Genomic DNA, 21,925 nt, shown 5'->3' with positions numbered 1-21,925 from the left:
TTTTTTTTTTTCCATTGTAAATGAAGCTGATTCACAGCCAGCTTCTTCGCCTCTCCTCCACTTGGGGCAGGGGAAGCCTGCGTTCCAGGGGAGCGCCAGCGGGGCCTGGCAGAGCTCCAGGGCACAGGTGGGGGGCCCCCGCAAGGGGCGTCAGGGGCCAGACCGCCCAGGTGGGCGCAGTCCCTCCCGCAGTCAGACTCCGCCGCGCACCCCGTCCGCGCCGTTTCCGTAGCGCGCAGGACCTTAGGCAAGGATGGGCATCCTTCTCCGAAGTCTTCAAACCGTCTCCACCTACTCAGCGGCTCGCAGCATCGGGGTTGCACCCGCCACTAAATCAGACCCCAAGGAAGATCTTTATGGACTACAGCTTCACACTGAAACTCACCAGGGCACTGGGGAGTCCGTGCGGGCCAGCAGCGGGGAAGGGGACGGAGAGCTCCCTCCAGCCACCTCCAGCGGTCTCAGCTCATCCTCCCCCGGGGTGAGGGGCGGGCCGGGGCCCGGACGGGGAGGCCGAGGAGGGGGCCCCTCCCTCCTCACCTCCCGCGGCCCACTCCTACTCACTTTCTCTCGGAGACTCAGCTCCGCCGCCTATTTAGCCCGGGGTCGCGCGGAGGGGCTGCGGCCAGGAGAAAGGAGCCGGTGGGGACTCTCGGGACCTCGACCTAACCCCTGGCCGACCAGCGGGAGGACCAGGGCGGTGGACGCCCCCACCTGGGCATCCGGGCAAGGCGGGCCCCTTGGGTTCCGCGTCCCGGAGGCTGGCTCCGAGAGATCGGCCGGGCCCCCACCTCCGCCCGCCGCCGCGGCCCTCCACCCCTCCCAGCGCATCCCGGAGGTCGCTGGGCCCCGGGGACGCGCTCGCGCCCGGGCCGCCCCGTCCCCTCCCCCCAGTCCGGGCGGGGGCGCGCGAGAAGCGGTGACGTCAAGGGGCGCGCGGTGGCAGCACCTCCCCGCGCGCTAGTTAAAAAGAAGAAGAAAAGAGGGAACGAAACATGAGAGGCTGTGTGAGAAGCTGCAGCCGCCGGCAGAGGAGACCTCAGCATCATCTAGAGCCCAGCGCCGGCCCTGCGTTCGCCTGCCCCGCCGCCGCCGGTTCTGTTCCAGCTACTGTCTCACCTAAACAACTCCCGTTACACGGACAAGTGAACCTCCGCGGCCGGCTCCTCTTCTTCCTCCTCTTCCAACTGCCCCTCCGCCCACTGCCCAGCTGCAGCAGAAAGCCCCTAACCCCACTGACACTGGCACAGCTGTACACGGTGTCATCCGCACAACTTTCTCTCGCTCCTCGGGCTCCCCCAAGGCACTGGACCCTCGTCTTTTATTTTTGGCCAAGTTGCATCGTCCCCACCACCTCCTTCTGCCTCGCAAGTGTCCCGCCGCCCTGCAGCCTCCTCCCGGCGCTGCGCCCTAGTGCCCCTGCTGGGCAGTGGCGTTCCCCCCCTCTCGCCCGCGCCCACCCCCGGCCGCTCCGGGCAGACGATGCTGAAGATGCTCTCATTTAAGCTGCTGCTGCTGGCCGTGGCTCTGGGCTTCTTCGAAGGAGATGCTAAGTTTGGGGAAAGGAACGAAGGGAGCGGAGCGAGGAGGAGAAGGTGCCTGAATGGGAACCCCCCGAAGCGCCTGAAAAGGAGAGATAGGCGGATGATGTCCCAGCTGGAGCTGCTCAGCGGGGGAGAGATGCTATGCGGCGGCTTCTACCCTCGGCTGTCCTGCTGCCTGCGGAGTGACAGCGCTGGGCTGGGGCGCCTGGATCACAAGGTAGGCACGCACCCGCCTCGCCGCCGCGAGACTGGCATGCTGGCCGGGCGGGGTTCCCTGCGGCTCCGGCGACGCTGGTGGCCGGGAGAAGGGCGACACTTGTTTGGGAAGTTCTTTCTGATAACTTTTTTATAGCTCTGGCGTGGTTCCGGTGTGCGTTCCTCCGGGGTGCGCAGACACCTCGCCCACCCCCAAGAGTCCGCGGTCGGGATGCTGTGCAAAACTGTCTCAGAAAAGCTTCTGTGGTACCCGCGTTCGGGGCTGGGCAAATATTTTAAAAGAATCGCGATGAACAGTGTGTGTTGGATCGAGTCGGGCATGGGCTGCAGGGAAACTGTAAATTAGGGTGGCTGTGGTTTCCGGTTTATTTTTCTAGAGTGAAAAGATTCGTGCATCTTTCTCCACGTGCTCGGTTAGGGAGAGGGCTGAATCGTCAAGGATGTTGAAGCATGGTTGGTTTATGATCCCCAGCCCCGTCAGAGGGGGTTGTCTAACGTTGCAATCGTTAAACAGCGAGAAGGGAACTCCTGGGACTCTCGTTGAGAACCCGAAACACTGGCGAGAGATTTTGCTGGGGCGTATTGACCACAGAAAACCAAGACAATCCTCCGTCTCTGTTTGGAACGTTTGGTGGTACCATCAATTCCGGCTTTCAGTGGTATTTCGTTGTCTGGGAAGATCTCCCCTGGAAACGTGTTTCAGGACGAAGAGCACTGACGTTTTCCTCGTGTCGATAAGTTTAAACAAGTATGAAAAGGGTGTTGGCGGAGTGAAAAGGCAGGCTTGTTTTGGAGTTTGCAACATCCCCCGTGCCATGATGGGATGCAGTGATGTGTGCTGTCTACTGTGTACTCCTAAGAAAGGCTGGGGGGGCGCGTCATTAACAATCGCTGCACGTGAAATAAACAATCAGGTGTCTTTGCTCCCCCCTCCCTTTCCCCACTTTAGGTTTCATTAAGAATGCCTCCGTTACAACACTGCAGTTGTGAAGGGCTGAGAGACTCTTGGAAAACCTGTGCTTCAGTCTTGCTGGCCCAGGCATAATAAAAAAAAAAGAAAAAGAAAAATACCCAGGCTGAATCTAATTTTTATGCTCAGTTCACGGTAGATTTCACTCTATTCTCATGTAAACAGCTCCTACGAATCAACATATGTGTCTGGGTGGTATCTCTCACTTTGTTTTGTAACAAAAAGCCATATTGCATCATTTAATTTGCTCAAGTCATGCAAATAGGAAAAAATCAATAGGACAAAAAGGGGTCGACTTATCCTCCTCCCCACTAAACTGCTGCCCACACACAGCGTCCTGTTGCTTATGGCAAAAGAATAACAACAACACCATTGTGTTTGTTAGTTGGTTCACTAATGGGTGAAACTAGAGAACATCATTCTCTTTCAGTCCCCAGCTCTGTCCAAATGTTCATGCCTTTTGAGGGAGCATTTGTCCAACGCGCTCTATTCCCAGATGAGTGCGAACTGTCTTGCTGCAGGTTTTCAGCTGCAGCTCACTCTTTATTCTTACCATATGCAGCAGGAGCCTGAGATTCGGGGACAGATATTCCAGCGTTTTATTCAAAACAATGTCATTAAGCTCCTGTGTTGTAATTGAATTAAGTTACAGAATAGCTACATTCACATCATCTGCAGGGCTTTGCCAGGATCCCAAAAGAGGCAGAGATGCAGAGGAAGGTTTAGAAATTTTTCCCATTAAGTCTCCCTGTGTGCAGCGTGTACTGTGGGTACACCCAAGATCTCCAGCCCCCTGCCGTACTGAACAGGAGCGTGAGGAATGAAAACTTTGTTCTGAACTAAATGTAGTGAAGGTTGGGGGAGGGGGAGAGGGGGGACAGAGGGTGATGGGAGTTATAATCCTTAAGAGAAGTCACGTCAAATTTTTTTTTTAAAGACATCATTCTTTAGGAAGCAATCTGCCATGTTAGCTATCCACATTCCTTTCCGTTTTACATCCTTCCAATCTCCAACAAACCCCTACTCATTTGGGAAGTGTGTCTGAATTAAATTTGGTGCACTGGATTTTGCTGGCTTCACTACAAATGGTTTGCAAACCAACAATACTCAAATTGTTCAAATCAGAGACTTGACATAGCTGTGCCTGTGCATTCTTGACCTACCTTAGCTCTCAGGTTGTAATAGTTTCTAAAACATGTTATTTTATAATAAACCTCACCGTTTCCCTTCTTTCCCTAAGCCTTCTTGGTTTATAATATATGTGAGGGTCTTATTTCATATGTGCGCACAGAAGAGATGATGGCTATTTGAAAGGGCTCTTTTTTGTTTATGAAAAAAAATTTTTCCCCCCAGAAATATTTCTGCAACGTTTCAAGAAATGACAGGAGCAGCCTTTTCCTATTGGGGGAAAAAAAACTTCATAGACAAATAGATAGTAGCAAACTGGGTAGGAGTATTGAGCAGGCTCCACTGTGCCATTAAATCCAGTTTCCAGGCTGACACATTTTCTTTCATGTGATGAACTAGCTTCGAGTTCAGTTCTTTAGCCCCAAAGTATTATGCTTTTATATTTTAAATTTTTTTTGTACATTTTAATAGTTTTATGTATTGTAATGAGATGGCTAACAACCATTATAAATAATGATTGCCAACATTTAGGAAGTTATATTGTCTTAATATTTTTGTAGCTCCCAAGTACAGCATGCTAAAAGGATCTAATTCCCATTAGCCAAACTGAATCTGCAACTAGCAGAAATACCCCCATTTCTAAAACTTAGACTGTAGCCACAGAAGCATAGAAGATCTCGCTACCTTGGGTGGTTTCACAGCCAAAGCTGTCAAGGAATGGGTGAAAAGTAATTGTTTTCAAGTGTGCCCTTTTACAATCATTTGTTTGCTCTGGCTCTTTCAGGGACAAAGGCTATTGTTGAACACATCCAACTAAACAAATAACTCATCCTGGGGTCCCTTTAACAGCTGCCTTGGTACAATGATCTATTTACATATTAGCCTAAAATTGAAACTGAACTCTTTAATGACATAATCCAGCACTATAGTCCAGAGACCCATGGGTTCTACCCCACAGCTGAAGAACCGTGTAGTCATATGATTTTTAGAAATAACGTTTTATGTACCAAGTGATCTTAAGGTGACATCTTAATATACTGTCATGCATTTTCTCCTTTTGTCCACTCCTCAGGCCCATGTGGGGGCCTTTTTATTCTCTTTGTTCAGTTGCTTGATTAGATAAAGAGAAATACAGAAGGTCTCTGTCACCCATTTTACTATTTGTTGATAAGCTCTAGTTGTAGGCCACGCTTCACTGTGTATTCCAGGATTTATCTTACCTTTTTTCTATGGATTTTACTTTTCATGTGGCTAAAGATTAAAGGATGACCTGCCAGATGTTATAAATTAGTTAGCAACAGCCACAATCATTACTAGGCATGCTGTAATAATGTTTCGAAGTTTTACATGATTTCCAAAGTATATTTAGTTTAAACCACTATAATTTGATGGTTTTGTATATGGCTTTTAAAAATCGAAACAGGAAATTAGCTTAAATTTCTTCTTAAGATTGATGACATTGTCAGGCATAAAGTTAAGGACCTATATAGGCACAGACACATTGGCCCAAAAGAAAAAAAAAATACCCTAGACACACACAGCAGTACACATCTGTCCAAAACAGTGTTGCAGCTTGGGCTGAGTCGGTTTAATTGACTTCAGTAAGACTATTGGTTCATTGAAACCAAAGCCAGAATGATGGCTCTATCTATCTTCAAATGGGTATTTACACTGCAGACCTCACACAGAGCAAAATGTTACCATCCTGCTGAGCCGGAACAGCATGCAGCTTTACAAAGAATAATATCATACTTGATTTCAGATAATTTATTGAATCCTATTCCTGAAACTTTTGATGAGAGATCTTGTGGCCAGGACACATTCCAAAAATTGTCAAAGACAAAATTCTTTAGGCACTAAAATCAAGCTCTTCCTGGAGAGCAGCTGGGAGCGTACATGGGGATCGTGTGGGCTCAGCTATTAAAGAAATGGAAGCAAGCGTCTTCCCCATAAAACCAAAGGTGATGGCACTGCAGCTTTTCAGCCGGCCTGAGAGGTGGTTTCAGCACCCTGCGGTGGTTTTGTTCTCAGAGGGCTGCTGTGTGATAAACAAACAGAACAAAGTCCAACAGTATTAATATTGAAAGATCTGGTGAGGCTGCCAGGGTATGGACAATAAGAGACATTTAAAACATTCTTGGAATGCAAATTCTAAGTGCCTGGTGTATGTTTCCTTTTAGGAAACTTGAACCATTTAAGCAATTGTCATTCAAGCAAATTGATAAAAAATTAATATGTAAGTATAGTTGTCATTAAAAATGACTTCTGAATGTTGTAGATCGTTACTACATATTGTATTTTTTCCTGAAATTGGGTTACTTCTAATGAATTTTTAATTAATGCATACTAAAATTTCAGCATGCTTGTATTCGACTATTTTTTTAGTTGCTTTGCTCTCTCAGACCCAAATTTTGTGGCCACCTAGAATATCTTCATTCCAAAAAAATAGAAGCCATACAATGTACTCAAATTAGAATCTCAATTTGTGGATGAAATGTTTGCTTTAAGAGATTCAAATATTAATTTCAGTTTACAGTTCTAAAGAAATGATAAAGTATAACTATCATTACAAAAGTTGGGAAAAGGTATAAAATGCAATCCCATTATGGTGTTTATTAATATGAAAAATCAGTTATTGGCTTAGACAAGCACCATATTCACGTCTCAGATATTGTGCTTGCCCTGGCTGGGATGGCTCTGTGGATGGAGTACTGGCCTGAGAATCAAATATTGTGCTGATATTATTCCTTTTTATTTATTCCAGGGACTTCTGGAGTCAGCTTTTTAAAGTTAGTAGTAGACATGGAGACCTAACCTCACTGAGTCGATGGCTCCCCAAGTGGTCTTATTGAAATAAAAGACATAAACTGTATAAATAAAGATAAAAGTATGCCTTTTCCCATTAGAACTCACTCAATAACTATACAAAAGTACTTTTATTAGACTCTTGTGTTTACTTTTGCATATAACATACCTGAGGAGCTAGTTAGAAGGTTTTTCCTGGCTAAGGTACAATGAATAATGAAAATTGCTCTTGAACCTGTTTGATTCAGCTTCAGGTATCATTTTTATAAAACATGAAAGAGAAAGACTTTCCCCCACTTTAGAAAACTTTCCCTATGTAATCTGTAGATTGAAAATGAATTGAAATTAGAAAAATGTAATTCAAGTTCACACCTTTGAGACTATCATATTAGGAATTCCAGGAGTGAAATAGATTTTTACCTAAGACACAAATAAACCATGGTTTAAAAAAAATTCTGCTTTATATACTGTTGGATAAAGGTATTTTGGAATCTTAAAGCTAAGTATCAATCAGTATGCAGTTTGAGGCAGAGTCAAGTGGTAAAGGATTCGAGGGTCTACATAAAATTGTCATTTATTTTTTTGCATCCGAAAGACAGACAAACCACTTTGATTTGCGAGAGTAAGACGACTTTTGTCCATTCCTACTCTGGGCCCTTGTATCCCATACATGGGAGTACTTACATCCTTATAAAGGCATTCTCTATTGTCACGTGGTAATTCTTCTCAGACTACTGCATTGGCCAAAGTATACTCTTCTACTTACACGATTACAAAAAAGAAGTAACTAAACCTAACTTCACGTCACTAAAAAGTTTATTTCTGATTTCCGGCTTTCAGATATTTTCAGTGACCAACAACACTGAGTGTGGGAAGTTGCTGGAAGAAATCAAATGCGCGCTCTGCTCTCCGAATTCTCAGGGCCTGTTCCACTCGCCCGAGAGGGAAGCCATGGACAGAGACCCCGCGCTTCCCCTGCTCTGCAAAGACTATTGCAAAGAATTCTTCTACACTTGCCGAGGCCACATTCCAGGTAAAGAGATGCATAAATCCAATAAACCGCTCCCAGGACACCTGTTCTGAAATGCTTGCATACAGGAGTGGAATGTGAATGTCATCTTCCAAAATACCTATTCTTCCCTCGCCATTAACCTTTTCAAATGCGTGCCCTTTCATTGCTGCCAATGGGCATGACTGTCGTCTCAGTCCGTAAGCAGTATGTTGGCTCTGTTGGGGACGTAGTGATACAGTTGGCGATCTTCACACACATCATGGTATGCATTGGATCACCAGCACATTCCTGGTTGGTGTCTTTACCCATCCAACGTCGGGATCCAGACGGCCTCCTCTTGTACATGGCTGACACATCCGTGCAGACTGCCCACTGACTCTGAAAGTATTTCCTTAAATAAAATACAACTCAAAATCAAAAAAAAAAGCAATGCCTTACAGAGCACTTTCACATATAAGGACTAACTTGCTCCTCAGAACCCCTGGGAGGTGGGATGGGTAGAGTCATCTCCCCTTGACAGATGAGGACAACTGAGCCTCAGGAGACCCCCGGGGCCTTAACCGAAGCGGTACAGTGAGAAAGTGATAGAGCGCGTGTGCAAGTGCTTGCACGCACAGTGTTCCAAATATACCTGCTCACCATCATGGGCTGGGCCCTGATAAACATATAGAGTCTTGGGTGTTGATTAATTTTACCATCAAAAGTTTGTAAACTTTGGTTGTTGGTTTAGTTGGAAGAATCAACATAGAGGTAGAGAAGAATTTAACGAGACAGATTCTGTTTAGTTAGGCAAAGCCACACACAAACAAATCTACTGAAGCTAACAGTTTATGAAGCTAAATGGCACTGGAGGAAAAGACAAGCTTCAAGAACTCTGGGATGCCCTGGGAGAATTTTTTTTTGAACTGCTATGCACATTTCCCTTTTTTCTCTGACCCAGAAAAGTGTAGATTTCTTTGGTATTTTTTTTATAGAGCTCCCCTAATAAGCTAGGAAAACATTTTGACTAGGTGGCCTGCTTCCTTTGCTGTGCCATAACATATATGTAAACGCATTCCATGTGAAAATATTATTATTGTCTTTATAAACTACAGCCATGTTCCCAAGGCTTTTCTGAAGCCAGCTGTTTCTTCCTCTTTATCACATTCCCCGAAGCAAAGGGGAACAGGTCACGGTTGCCTAGATGGCTTGTCGAGAAGCGATAACAGATTAGGTCCCATAAAGGTCCGCTGCACATTTCAAGCCTGGAAGGTTTGCCTTTACCACCCTAGGTTGAAAGCGATATCGACACTTAGCATTTTCGTCTACCTCTCTCCCCTCGAGATAAAGAAAACCGTGCTGGATTTAGGAACTCATCCGCGGGGGTCTTCCTGTATCTGAAGTTATTTTAGCTTCCAAAACAAACACCAGAAAGCGATATCCACTGTGGGAGAGAGCACAGCGGACAGCTCAGGAGCCAGAACAGCAAGCACCTCACTCCCCAGATCAACAGATGTGGTGACGAATGACAAATTTATTTTTCTACAAAGTTTGTATATATGTAAAACTGCTGAAGTGCATCAAGATGTCAAGTGCTTTCGGTGGCCACCCAGGCTGCCTTGAAAGATAACCAGATGAAAGCTCCGCTCCAGCGGTGGACGGAGCCGCCGGGGCGCTGTCCCGGGCCAGGCCAGCAGGCTTCGACAGCTAGCAGAGGGGCTCCCCCTGAGTCCGTCAAATGCTGATAATTGCTCTAAATGCGTGTCCACAGAGGGAGCGGGAATAATGCTCTCTTTGCGTTGCTTATGTTGATCCATTTGTTAGCCAGATCCTTGGCATGTAGGTTGCTGCTTCCTAAAGTGTGATGAATAAGAGGGTGATCCTGCCCTTAGCCCTGGCCCTAACCCAGGAGGCTCTTGAGGATTCTAGAACACAGATTTTTCCAGAAATTGCTCAAAAGGCGAGTTCTTCAGTTCGTTTCATGACGCTGTTTACTTTTGTCTTAAATTCAAAATGGCAAAAAAAAAAAACCTTGCTTTGTGATTCTTTTTTTTACAAGAAACTAGTCAACATATTTTGACCATCCTCCTTAATACCTTCCCCTTTCTGAGCATCAAAAGCGTGATGAGGAAGGCACCTGAGGGGTGTGTTTGGCTGAGGGAATTGCTGAAAGGGGTTGGAGATACTTCCAGAGACGCCTTCGTGTCTCCCTCGCCCCATCCATGCAGAAACACGTCCCTAAATGATCTGTCCCTTTGCTCCGCCTTCTGGGCTTTAAGAACACACTGAACCCTTCAGAACACATGTACCCCTGAGAGAAAGCTACTTTCTAGAAACTTTCATTCTGAAATATTCATGGTCTGCTTATTTTCCCAAAAACGAGAAAGGAAGTTAAGGTAAAACTCACTGTAGTGAGGATACACTCGAGTTTCATTAACCAGATTCTCCCCTTGTGAATTTACTTCAGGAGGTAAATTCTTAAAACTCGAAAAAGACTGAAATTACAGTAAAAGGAAAACACCCACACCCACGCAGGAGCTCCTTTCTGACACCACAGTGCTCCGCTGCTGCCCGAATTATGACGAACAGAGTGGACGCTCTGCCGCCCGCTGAAGGATGGCACGCTGCACTCTGCAAAGCCTTGCTTCCCTGCTTACACCTGTCGTCCAAATGATTTTTATCACCCTTAGAGCATCGTCTGTAGGTGGTTGTAGTGTGACATGTCTGCACCCAATTAGTTCAATTGGTTTAATCCCATTGCTAATGAGGCCAAGGTCAAGGACTTGATTCTACTGAGTTTCTCTAGTCCACAGCCACTCCTGACCCCCGTCAGATCTCTTACACATGTGTCTTATTAGGTCCCAGGACAGCAAACCAGAGGGAACGGATGGACATATCGAATCCACCATCCCTGTTAGAAAAGTGCTCTGGAGTGCAGGTCTCACTGACAGTGGGTGGCAGGGTAGTTCCCAGTTTTTCTTTATCATGATGACCACCACATGTAAGGAGGAAGAATAACTTTTCTCTAGCATACATGCTGAGAGAAAAGCTAGAGCTTAAAATTTTTCACAGAGAGTATTTGTTTACACGACAGTGTTTTACAAGGTGCTTCGTGGTATTGTAGGATGGGGTTTGGGTCCAGGAGAAGAGTTCCAGGTGCAAGACAGTTGATACGTTATCAGGAGTTTAAACAACAAATACAGTTACTGGAACAATCAGTGAACTTCCGTCATTAGCAGACTTGATCTTATTATGGTGGTCTGAGGGGAGCTAAACACTCACTTCGAGAGAGATGCTCTTCAGTGTAGTCTCCCAAACAGAAGGGTACCATTTGGTGAACCGCATCTTCCCTGGCACTAACTGGTGGCCCAACATCCTGAACGGGATCCCTTTTAGCTTTTCCCAGAAAAATCCACTGCATTTATTGGTTGTAAGAAAAACTCCCATATTATATGTAAAAGTCTTCTGATTGGCTCCCTCTTTCACACTTAGATGATTCACTGTGTCTAGATTCTGTAAAAAGCTTGGAGTAATTCCTTGCCAACCTTCTGTGTTTTGTTTTTAATATGCTAAGCGAGCATGGTACCTCTGGAGCTCCAGAGTGTATGCATTGGCACCATTCATCTTCTGATTTCTCATTTCCTCATGTTTGTCCCCAGCTGTTAATTCCTTAGAAAGTGGAATCAGCCACCCGCACTGTTCCTTCATTTCCCCTTAAGATGGTATTGGTTTGCAGACTCTAAGGCTGGAATGCAGATTTTTTTAAAAAAAAAGGCAAATCCGAAATTTCTTCAGAATTATGCTTCGAAACTTTTCTGTGGCCCAAAATTTCTCCTTCACACAATCAGTTATAAATATATCCATAGTCTGACACTCTTCCTAAATGTATGGAGATGGGTATGGGGGTCTTGCTTGTTTGAGGGTGCATATACATCTGTATAAAATACGTACATTATATAAATCTGTATTTTATATATGATATAAATTATATAGATATATAAGTAGAGATATTATATGATATGTGTTTATATATCCAAACATAGAAAGATCTAGCCCAAAACTATTCAAAAGTTTGATGTAGCAACTCAGTTTTTCTTCTCTTCTTTCTAACCCAAGGAGACTTGTTGAACGATACTAGGCAGCTTTCCTCTGCGTGCTTAGCCATTAAAGACTCGAGGAGAAAATTGACCTTTTTTTTAAAGATTTTATTTATTTATTTTTTAGAGAGGGAAGGGAGGGAGAAAGAGAGAGAGAGAGAAACATCAATGTGCGGTTGCTCGAGGCCATGGCCTACAACCCAGGCATGTACTCTGACCGGGAATCAAACCTGCAACTCTTTGGTTCAAAGCCCGAGCTCAATCCACTGAGCTACACCAGCCAGGGCGAAAAAATTGACCTTTTCAAACAGTGAATTACTGCAGATGAGTAAATGTGGCTGCCGCTGTCATTCCTCTTCTCGATTTCTAATCCCTGATTTTTTTTTTTTTCAAAGAAAGATCACCTCCTTCCAGCTGTCTTGTCCCTTCCAGGGAGCACCCTTCCCAGCTGCCTTGCCTCCTTTTTTGGGCCCCCCCAAGGAAGATGTTTCTCAATAGCCTCATCAGATATTGGCCTTGCAGAGTCTGTCTCAGAAATTTAGGGGTGAGACATTTTACCCAAAAGTTAGGTCAAAAATCTATACCAAGTATTAACCATTTGGGATCCTCGGTTCCCAAGACTAGTTGATTTGAGGGGACTTAGGTTAAGCTCACAGAAAATAAACTTGCATGCCTAAGAGGTTCCATCAATAAGCCTCACTTGGTTGCCCTCCAATGCTTGTTCTTAGAAATCCATGCAGCCCTGGCTGGTGTAGCTCAGTGGATTGAGCGTGGGCTGTGAACCAAAGGGTTGCTGGTTCGATTCCCAGTCGGGGCACATGCCTGGGTTGCGGGCCAGGTCCCCAGTGGGGGCCATGTGAGAAGCAACCACACATTGATGTTTCTCTCTCTCTTTCTCCCTCCCTTCCCCTCTCTCTAAAAATAAATAAATGAATAAAATCTTTAAAAAAAAAAGAAATCCATGCAAACGGGAATGTGTTACACAGCTTCTGAACTTCCACTGAGTTCCTTTATCACAGTCTTGATGCGGGTATGATCATTTGATATGTTGGGCAAAAATCAAGATGTGAAACATAATTAAAGGTATGAGACCAAAAGCAGGGATTTAGGACTTCATGTAAAGTCAACTCTGGTATCAACAAACTCTTTTGATAGTAGAAATCATCAGAATATGGAAGTGAATTATTAACTAATATGCCCTCCTCCCCAAAAACCAATACCTAAACTCAAATCATGAAAGGAATGTCAAAATTCTGTCTTATCATAAAGCCCTCTTCTTATTCAAATAGAGCTATTTTCATTTCATATAAAGTATTAATATAGTAAGTAACTATCTTTCAGATGCTTATTTTGCATTTTTGTTTTCGCTCATTGTAATTTGTTTTTAGTGAAGAGTGGTATGTCAGCTACTCTGCTTGAGAAGATTGAAAGGGTATTTTAAATATTTGTGTCTTACAAAATAATCATTGTCTCCTATAAGTGAGGTATAGGAAAAAGGCACCTGCATATTTGAAAATGGTGGCTCTGTTATTAGCATCAACTCATTGCTTAATCATTGCACAGCGAATCAGTCACTTATTATAGCATATACTGACCTTGTGATCGTCATTAGGTTTGTTGTTTAATCACTTGTGAGTGACAGTGGAATAAGAATTGTAAAACAGCCCAAACTAGCACCTAACGGGTCTGTTTCTTGATTCTAACTTGTTTTTCTTAGGAAGTTACTAGTACTGTAAGACAAAGAATGCTGACTAGTATCAGATAAGCTCATAAGGGCAACAGATGGTAATGGGGAAGCTTGAAAATAAGTCACTACAGTTATAAGATTAATGCTGGGCTTATATAATGTATATTTTATAAGAGCCCTTTAATATATCCAATAAAGTATTATTTCACTTTTACCAAACCTCTTAAGTGTTGGTTAAAATATGGAAATCCCAAGCAAAAAAAAAACTTTTCTGCCCTTTTATTTTTGTCTATATACCCGTGCTTTCCTAGAATATTCCTATAGTCTCTAAAAGTTCTTTTCCTGTAGTTTATCTTTCAAACAGGATGCTTTTACATGACACTAACTATTGCTAATGAGTCTTTTTACATTTTTTAAAGGGTTTCTTCAAACTACTGCTGAGGAGTTTTGCTTTTACTATGCGAGGAGAGACGGTGGGCTATGCTTCCCAGATTTCCCGAGGAAACAAATCAGAGGACCGGCGTCTAACTACTTGGACCAGATGGAAGAATATGACAAAGTGGAAGAGATCAGCAGGTTCATACAGATAATTCCCTTGGATCTTTCCTTAAAAACTTGACAAATCTTGTGGTTTTGAAAGTGAATTGTCCGTCTTTGTTTGTGTCCAGCAGCTACATCCTTCTGGTGCTTTTTTTTTAGTAGTTTGCTTCTCTGCAATCATATTAGCTTAAATGCTTTTAATACTTAGACTACTAATCTCCTGTTCTGAGCTTGGCTTCTCCATGAATCATGTGAGTTTTATGAGTATAGTATTAACTTGAAATTTATGGTTGTTGTTACGTTACGGCACTGTGGAAATATTCAGGACAATGACTACTAGCAAATCAGAGTTTTATAAACAGATCTTAGAACTTTTTCTCTGAGTACCTCTCTGGCAGGTGTAATTATTGTGAGTAAAGCTCATTTTAATGATAGTCACTGAAAGATGTGATAATGAGCTTATGAAGTTTTAAAATACATACTTTTTGGTAATTTTTGAAGCTGGGTGATAGACATATGGATGGTAGTTCTTTTTTAAATTTTTTTAAAGACTTTATTTATTTATTTTTAGAGAGGGAAGGGAGGGAGAAAGAGAGAGAGAGAGAAACATGAATGCGCGGTTGCTGGGGGCCATGGCCTGCAACCCAGGCATGTTCCCTGACTGGGAATCGAACCTGCGACACCTTGGTTCGCAGCCCATGCTCAATCCACTGAGCTACGCCAGCCAGGGCTCTTTTTTTAATTTTTAAAATTTTTTCAATGACAGTTTACATTCAGTATTATTTTGTGTTCATTTCAGATGTACAGCATAGTGGTTAGACAGTCACATACTTTACAAAGTGTTCCCCCCGATGTTTTGATTTTCTCTTTTCCTTTCCAATAGGAGACAGGGGTTTTTTCCCCCCAGTTGAAAAGAATTATATTGGGCCTTTGGGTGAGCAGCCCTTCCGGATTGTCCAAACCACTGATTCCTAGAGGAAACGTATTTTGAAAAGGATGCTACGTGCATCCCTTCCCTCCCGCACCTGAAGCAAGGCTGAGTGGTTTCCTTTCTTTGTTTAGAAAGCACAAGCACAGCTGCTTCTGCCTCCAGGAGGTGGTGAGCGGGCTGCGCCAGCCCGTGGGCGCCCTGCACAGTGGGGACGGCTCGCAGCGGCTCTTCATCCTGGAGAAAGAAGGGTACGTGAAGATACTCACGCCCGAAGGAGACATTTTCAAGGAGCCTTATTTGGATATTCACAAACTTGTTCAAAGTGGAATAAAGGTTGGCTTTTTCAATTTTCTTTATCTTTGCTCTGGCTATGTTAATTTTTATTTTAGTGTTATCCTCGCTGAAGGTATTTCTTTATAATAAAAGAATGTTTAAGGAGAAAAGAAGGAGACAACATAAGGGAACAATAACTATGGCAACTGAGTCGGGACAGTGACGTTAAATTTGTCATGTTATTTGGTGACTATGAAGCAGTGCAACCAGATTGGTATTTTGACATGCTTTCCTGATGTAATTTTCACATTTAAAATAAGTCTTGGTTTTATGAAGTATTGGTTGAAATGTTGTTCAGTCAGCATGATACTTACAACTGCAGAATTGTGTATCAGCATTTGCTGGTAGAATCAAAGAGGCCTTGGCGTTATTTTGGCCTTTGCAATCACTCTTGACTCAGAAACATCTGTTTCTGAGCCTGTGTCATAAAAGATGCTACTTACATTGTGACTTCTTTATGCGATGTTTTTCCAGGTAAGTCAAATATTTTTACCTACAATAAGCCATCTTTATAACATACTAGCACATCTTTTGCCTTCTTTTTCACTTCTCCAATCTGAGCGCTCATGTTAAATAGTCTAGTAGGTATGTAAATAAAATTATCTAATTTGTTTCACAAGAGAGTAACATAGTATAATATTAGCAGTACTAAGCTGTAAAGCAAATTTTGGCATTCTAAAATTAAGGCAGGTAGAACAACTCATGACTATTTTAGAATGAAACAAGGTCATTGTATATTATTTGGGAAGAACCGATTATCCCTTTCATTTCTTAACTGGAAAAAAACCTGAAAGGAGGATTTATACTCTTCTACTTGTATAGAAATAACCTCCTCCTTGTTTTGTTGAACTCTACTCAAAGGTAAGCACATCAAAACCAGAACAAACAAGTTGGAAAAAATACACATATATTCCAGACACCTTTGTATTCGGTGCATACCATGTAAAATAATTAGAATGACTCAATTAGAATATAGGGAATGCCTTATGGTTGGGGCCACCCAGCCTCAAGTTCAGGTGGCGACAGACCACATGGGTCAGTGAAACATACTGCCTTGGAAGAGCACCTTGTACTTGCGGTCCTCGAAGAAAAAGGACTTTGGCACCAAGACACAGATCATTTGGAAAATCTGTTTAACTCCGTAGTTTCAACTTTCTTCCAATACAATTTTTCTTTAGTAGTGTTTTCTGTACATCATCAAAAGTCTCTCGAAACTTTTGTTTCAAGCACTAGTGTTCGGCACATGAGAGTTCAGTAACGATTCTGAGTGTGTTCTGATAGCTCACTGCCAGGGTGGCGGGTGAGCCAAGAACAGAGGAGCAGCTACAAGGCCATTACTCACTAGAGTGTAGCTTTCTTACTGTGGAGGCTAACTAGGCTCTCTAAAAAAGAAAAAAAATTGGGGAAAGTATTTCTAAAACCTATTGCCTATAATCGCATTAATTAAAGAATATCACTATTAACATCTTGATATACTTTCTTCCAGTTTTTATATAAAAAGTAAATGAATTTTTCCTGACCATAAAGGTAATATCGGTCCATATTAATAAATGCAGAAACACACAAAAGAATATGTTTTCAGGATCCTGGATATATGAATAGTTAGTGTGTGCATGGCAATATTCTTTATTTGTCCACATTTTGCATAAGTCATGCAAATAGGAATTTTCATAAATTATTATACATATCACTTCTTTGCTATCCTTTCTGTTTTAAAATCCCAAGAGAGGGAATAAAGCCATTTTAACAGAGAGCAGTACTGGTGCCAAAACTCAGATCACACAATTAATAATGTATCCTAAACCCAACCTTCATATGTTTGAAATGAATACAAGACGAACCACAGTGGGATCCTCCATGATATTAATTAATGACCAGCATGAGTAGATTAAATCAGACATAAAGCAGAATTCCTGATTATAAGAGTTCCTGGCTGGAAGGGAATCTGAAATTCCTTTTCTGCTAATTGTCAATTAAGAATTGATAGCGATTTCTGTCACATGAGAAAGGACTGACCTTTTTGCGGCAGGAACTAGCCTTGGTTGATCCCCTTAAACCTGTACGAGCCCTGATTCTTGGAGCCAGCAAAGAACCAGTCTTTCCCGGAACTCGGACAGCTCTTCCCAACATGGGCCCTAACTGAACGCTGTCTAGTTTGACACATCCAGGTGCTGCTGCCCAGATCTTGGGAGCTGTCAGTGCCCTGTGAGCATAACTGTCTGTAGTTTCATTGAGCAAAAGTTTTATGCAGAAATGCAAAGCACAAACTAAAGAGTCGACTTCTTTTTGCTATAGAAAATTAATTGTGGAGCTGGATGAATGGATTGAATTCTATGCTATATGAATTGAAACTGCTGTTCCATTTAGGAAAAGATGATCCCATCCCCAGTAGCCCTCCCAGTCTATGCCCAAATCCTAATACTGAAATGATCCCTGGGATCAAGTAGTTGGACACCATTTGTCACTTATCCTGTATCTTTAGGCATTCACTTGGCCTTCCACGTAGTACTTGTTCACTTTGATTGAGGAGGTGAGTTAACTCTGGCAGCATGTAGGATTCTTGATAGAAAGTTTTGAAACGTGGCATTTAAAAAGCTCAACAATTAATTCTAATTGGATCATTGCTTTGCCCATTAAATTTGTCCTGGTTTCATTCCTTTTCGGAATCTGGTATTCATCTAGTTGCCGAAACTGTTATCACTCCTGTTCCTTAAATATGTAGTCTACTAAAAATACCTGAAAGCCTCTCGTAAAAAAATGGCAAGGACACCAGAAGTTTCTCTAGTATAATTTCACCAAACGTTCCCCGGCCACCAAGCATCTGAAAGCCTGCCTTGGCTTTTCAGGTGCGCAGCAGTAAAACAAGCCTGCACCTGTCACCTGCACGGTGGCCCCTTTAGGAAACCAACAACCCCGATCTCTGCCACCAGCTCTCCTGAGCAGGCAGGGGAGGTGTGTCTCGCATGCACAGCTGCTTTGGCTTGCGGTGTGCAGCAGGCAATGCAGAGAGACTCGTCTGTCCTTGGGACGAGTGTCACTGGACCCCTGTCCCCTCTCTATCTACTTGGATCCTCACTTCAAGAGATGCTTTTTGAAGTGGTCCTTTTACCGGGGTAGGGGTGGGGGGAGGATGTAAGGCTGAAAGCTGCTGATTGTCCGGGTGACTGAGCCCATTGAGGTGAGGCTCTTGAGAGACAGCAGCAGGGGTGCCCGGGAGCCTCAGGAGCATATGGGGAGGACGCCGGGTGCGTCCGGGCAAGCCCTGCCGGGTGGCCTCTGATTTCACGTGCTTGTACATCACACGCAGAGTCGTGACCCTCAAAAGTGGAGTGAAATCCAAGGGCTCCAAGGCCTGCTTTTCTGAACTTTGTCAGACACCTACCTAACCTCTCACATTGTCCTCTGCCTTTAACTTGTGATCTTATGACATAGCCCAGGAGATGTTAGTGCATTTTTGTTAAAGTGCTATGAATCGGAGCATAAGTTAGAAGCAATTTACGATTCAGAATTAGTATGGAAAACATAGCACGCTCACGGGTACATGTGGCAATGGCTGGGCCATGTGGCAAATGCTTCCTCAGGAAAACTATTAGAAGCCCACTTTTAATTGCGCTTTCAGTTGGAAGAAAGCATGGGCTCATTGACAGAAAACAACAAAATATATGTGGTAAATATTACGATGGAAGGATCACCATTTTGGAATGTTAAAAAAGTTTTTGATCTAGCAAATGACTGCATTTGAAGTTGTTAAACCTCATCTTAAAAAGAGAATTGCTGTATTGTTGCAAATAACCATTAGGTAAGTGCATTCGAAAAGTGGCCTGCCACTTTAAATTGCATAGTCTCCCCTAAAATTAAAATTGTTCAATGTCTTCCTTTTTTTGTAGTTTAAAACTCTAATTCCAAATGATTTAAATTAAAATGTAGACAAAATGTAGCTCTACAAGTAAAAATTTTTAATACACTTAATTTTTATATCAAAGTAGTAATGATACAGTATTAAACCCAACTATATTTTATTATTGAATGTTGCTGGCCCTTTACATCAGAATACCCTGTACTCTGTGAAAAATGTTTCCAACTTGAAATCAATTTTCATTGTAAGTCTACTGTGAGTGTCCACAGAGAAAAGCAAGCAATCCCTTAGGGAGGTGAAATCATCTCAGTGTAATTTCCTATTTCGTTGTGTTAGTTTTCACGTGCGGTGTTCGCACGTCTTCATTTTGGCATTGGCAATTCTGTTGGTAAGATGGTTTCGTCACTACGAACGTGCACGTAGGCCTCTTGGGCCAGGGTCGCCGGTGCACCCTGCACATCCCTTTCCAGCCTGCGGCCTTTCTCGCGGAAGTGGTGTGCGCAGCGCCTCCAGGTGGGGGGAGAGGGGCCTGCCTGCTCCCGCCTGCCTCCTGTAGAGGCACGGCAGAGGGGAGGAGGGTGTGCGTGTGACTGTCTGTGCATTTACCTAAGGTTTGCTGTGCAGAGGAAACAGACTCTATAAACCTGACAAGTCCGATGGTAATCATTTAAAACGAGTGAGAAACCAAGACACACCTGGGCCCAGAGAAGGTCTCTGCCACCTTTAAAAAACCACCTGCCTGAGCGTGGCAGCCACCATCTCATGGCCTGGCCAGCAAGAGAGAGAGAGACCTGCTGGGGATGGTCGTTGTTATCGCTGTTTCGTCTGATGAGAAGGAAATGCGGGTGACACAGAACTCTCTCTCAACTGGAGGAGGTAGCACAGCCCTCCCTGTCAGAGACACTCAATAGCTTTTCTTTCCCAATGCTCCAGTCTCCAAGCAAGCCGTCTTGCTAGAGCGGGCACGCTGCCCTTTCTTACTAGACACAACTGCCATTTTTTAAGCACCTACTGTGCAGATTATTTCCATAATCCACGGGATTATTTCCGAAATCCCTACCGTAACCCTGGGAGGCAGGGATTGCCAGCCCATGTCACAGATGAGGAGACCGAGGCCCAGAAGTTAAATAAACTGCCTGCGATAAGGCAGTCAGTGTGTCACCAGGGCCGGATCTCCAGGGCAGCCTGGCTGAGGCTGGGCTCCCCTCCACAACGCTCTGGGCAGGCAGACCGAGGAGCATGTTTAAGAAATAGAGGTTGGTGATGCTGGCATTGGCCTGCTCAGTGCCACCTGTCCTGGCTGGCAGGACAGTGAGGAGGCTGCGGACCTAGACCTGCAGGCAGGTGGGTGCCAGACTCTGCGTCGACCCCACGTGCTGGGATTGGAACTCTAGGCAAGTTATTTAGCCTGTTCAGGTTTAGTTTCTTCATCTGCAACACAGAGGTAATAAAAGGTTGCACCCAGTACTGCCCATGCTCGATCTCACGTGAATCAGCGATACTTTATAAGCACTAGCTGGTACTGTCATCTGTCTTACTAACACGAAAAGGAGGGGAAGGAAAGGAAAATGCGCCAGCTCCGAGAATGACTCACAAGCTCCAGTGGCCACGGGAAATATGCTCCCTGGTATTAACAGTGCCCCTTAACATGGGATTGAATAATAATTTATGGAAATTCTGTGACAGTGTTAGCATTTGCACCAAAATTATACGGCAGTCCCTCGGAAATAAAGCTACCCTGATGGATGTGTGTGGGTTTTTATTCAGACGGATACATCTAAAATATATTTTTATTTAAATGTGTAACTAGAGAAGGACAACACCTTCATTTTTACAGCATCACCTATTGACATTAGTTGTCTGGCCTCGCTACCTGCCTGGTTGTGCAGAGGCGCCCGGTCCCAGAGCTTGTCAGAGCACGGGCCTAACCATGATTAAGCACAGACCAGCTGACCCACGAGGCCGGCAGCTACCTTTCATCAGAATTTCCTTGCTTTCAGAGTAGTTTTTCTAAACCTGGATATTATAGTAATGTATGTCTTTTTGTGTGTTTATTTTGGAACAGGGTTTGTGTCAATCTGCCCCAGAGTTAATAAATTGTAGGATTTGCAAAGGAAATATACTGGGACTGAAAACTAAGAAGGCACGTATTTTTGCTCGCTAGCAGCTACCCCTCCCAGCACAGATGTAGAATCTCAAGGACCCGGGAGGGGAGCCGTCGGGCAAAGGGCTGTGAAGTGAACATGTCATGCCACCATGCAGAGAGGGTTCAACTCAAACAAAAAAATATTTCTTTTTAAAGCCGATCAGTACAAGGTTCTAGGAAGTCAGGGAAGGGAGAACTCTAAAGGAAGGTTTCAGTTACACAACAGCAACAAATGTCTCCTGATTTGTCCGTGCAATGTGCTGCAGCTCAGGCGTGAGGACAGCCCCTTGGAAGGGGCAGGGCCGTCTGCCCTCAGAACCCAGCCTACAACAGACACGCCTCCTCTCGCGAGCACTCGTGCTCGGAGAAAAGTTCCGAAACCTGCAGGCTTCTCTGCCCTCTGGTTGGTTGCCACCTTCCTCTGACCGACTTTGGGAGCTTACGTCGTAGCCTTTTGCTTTTACTGGCTTCCTTGCTTTTGACATTAATACATGAAATATATAGATTTATTTATTTTTTATTTTTTTAATTTTTTTGAAGAAAGCTTATATTTTATTGATTATGCTATTACAATTGTCCCATTTTTCTCCCCTTTATTCCACTCTGTCCTACACCCCCTTCTCACCAGCACAAGTGGGGGTGTAGGAGGCTAGTGTGTATCTATAGGAAGGTTTTTAAAAT

General features: G+C 43.9%; 1 protein-coding gene across 2 annotated transcripts in view; it reads left to right on the top strand.

Annotated features, from left to right (window-relative positions):
• Positions 1 to 939: 939 nt before the first annotated feature.
• The window catches only part of LOC123814193 (hedgehog interacting protein), an 81,180-nt gene continuing 60,194 nt past the window's right edge, over positions 940 to 21,925 (top strand). The window contains exons 1-4 of one of the 2 annotated variants that reach the window (XM_045831849.1): positions 940 to 1,761; positions 7,504 to 7,696; positions 13,858 to 14,014; positions 15,041 to 15,242. In XM_045831849.1, the coding sequence (XP_045687805.1) occupies positions 1,483 to 1,761; positions 7,504 to 7,696; positions 13,858 to 14,014; positions 15,041 to 15,242 (831 nt within the window). In that variant the 5' untranslated portion in view covers positions 940 to 1,482. The remainder of the gene's footprint in view (positions 1,762 to 7,503; positions 7,697 to 13,857; positions 14,015 to 15,040; positions 15,243 to 21,925) is intronic. The other variant, XM_045831848.1, reaches the window with a different exon arrangement.

Source organism: Phyllostomus hastatus, unplaced genomic scaffold, assembly GCF_019186645.2.
Source record: "Phyllostomus hastatus isolate PE091 unplaced genomic scaffold, TTU_PhHast_1.1 phas_contig_159, whole genome shotgun sequence".
Lineage (NCBI taxonomy): Eukaryota > Metazoa > Chordata > Mammalia > Chiroptera > Phyllostomidae > Phyllostomus > Phyllostomus hastatus.
This window is presented reverse-complemented; position numbering and strand designations above follow the sequence as displayed.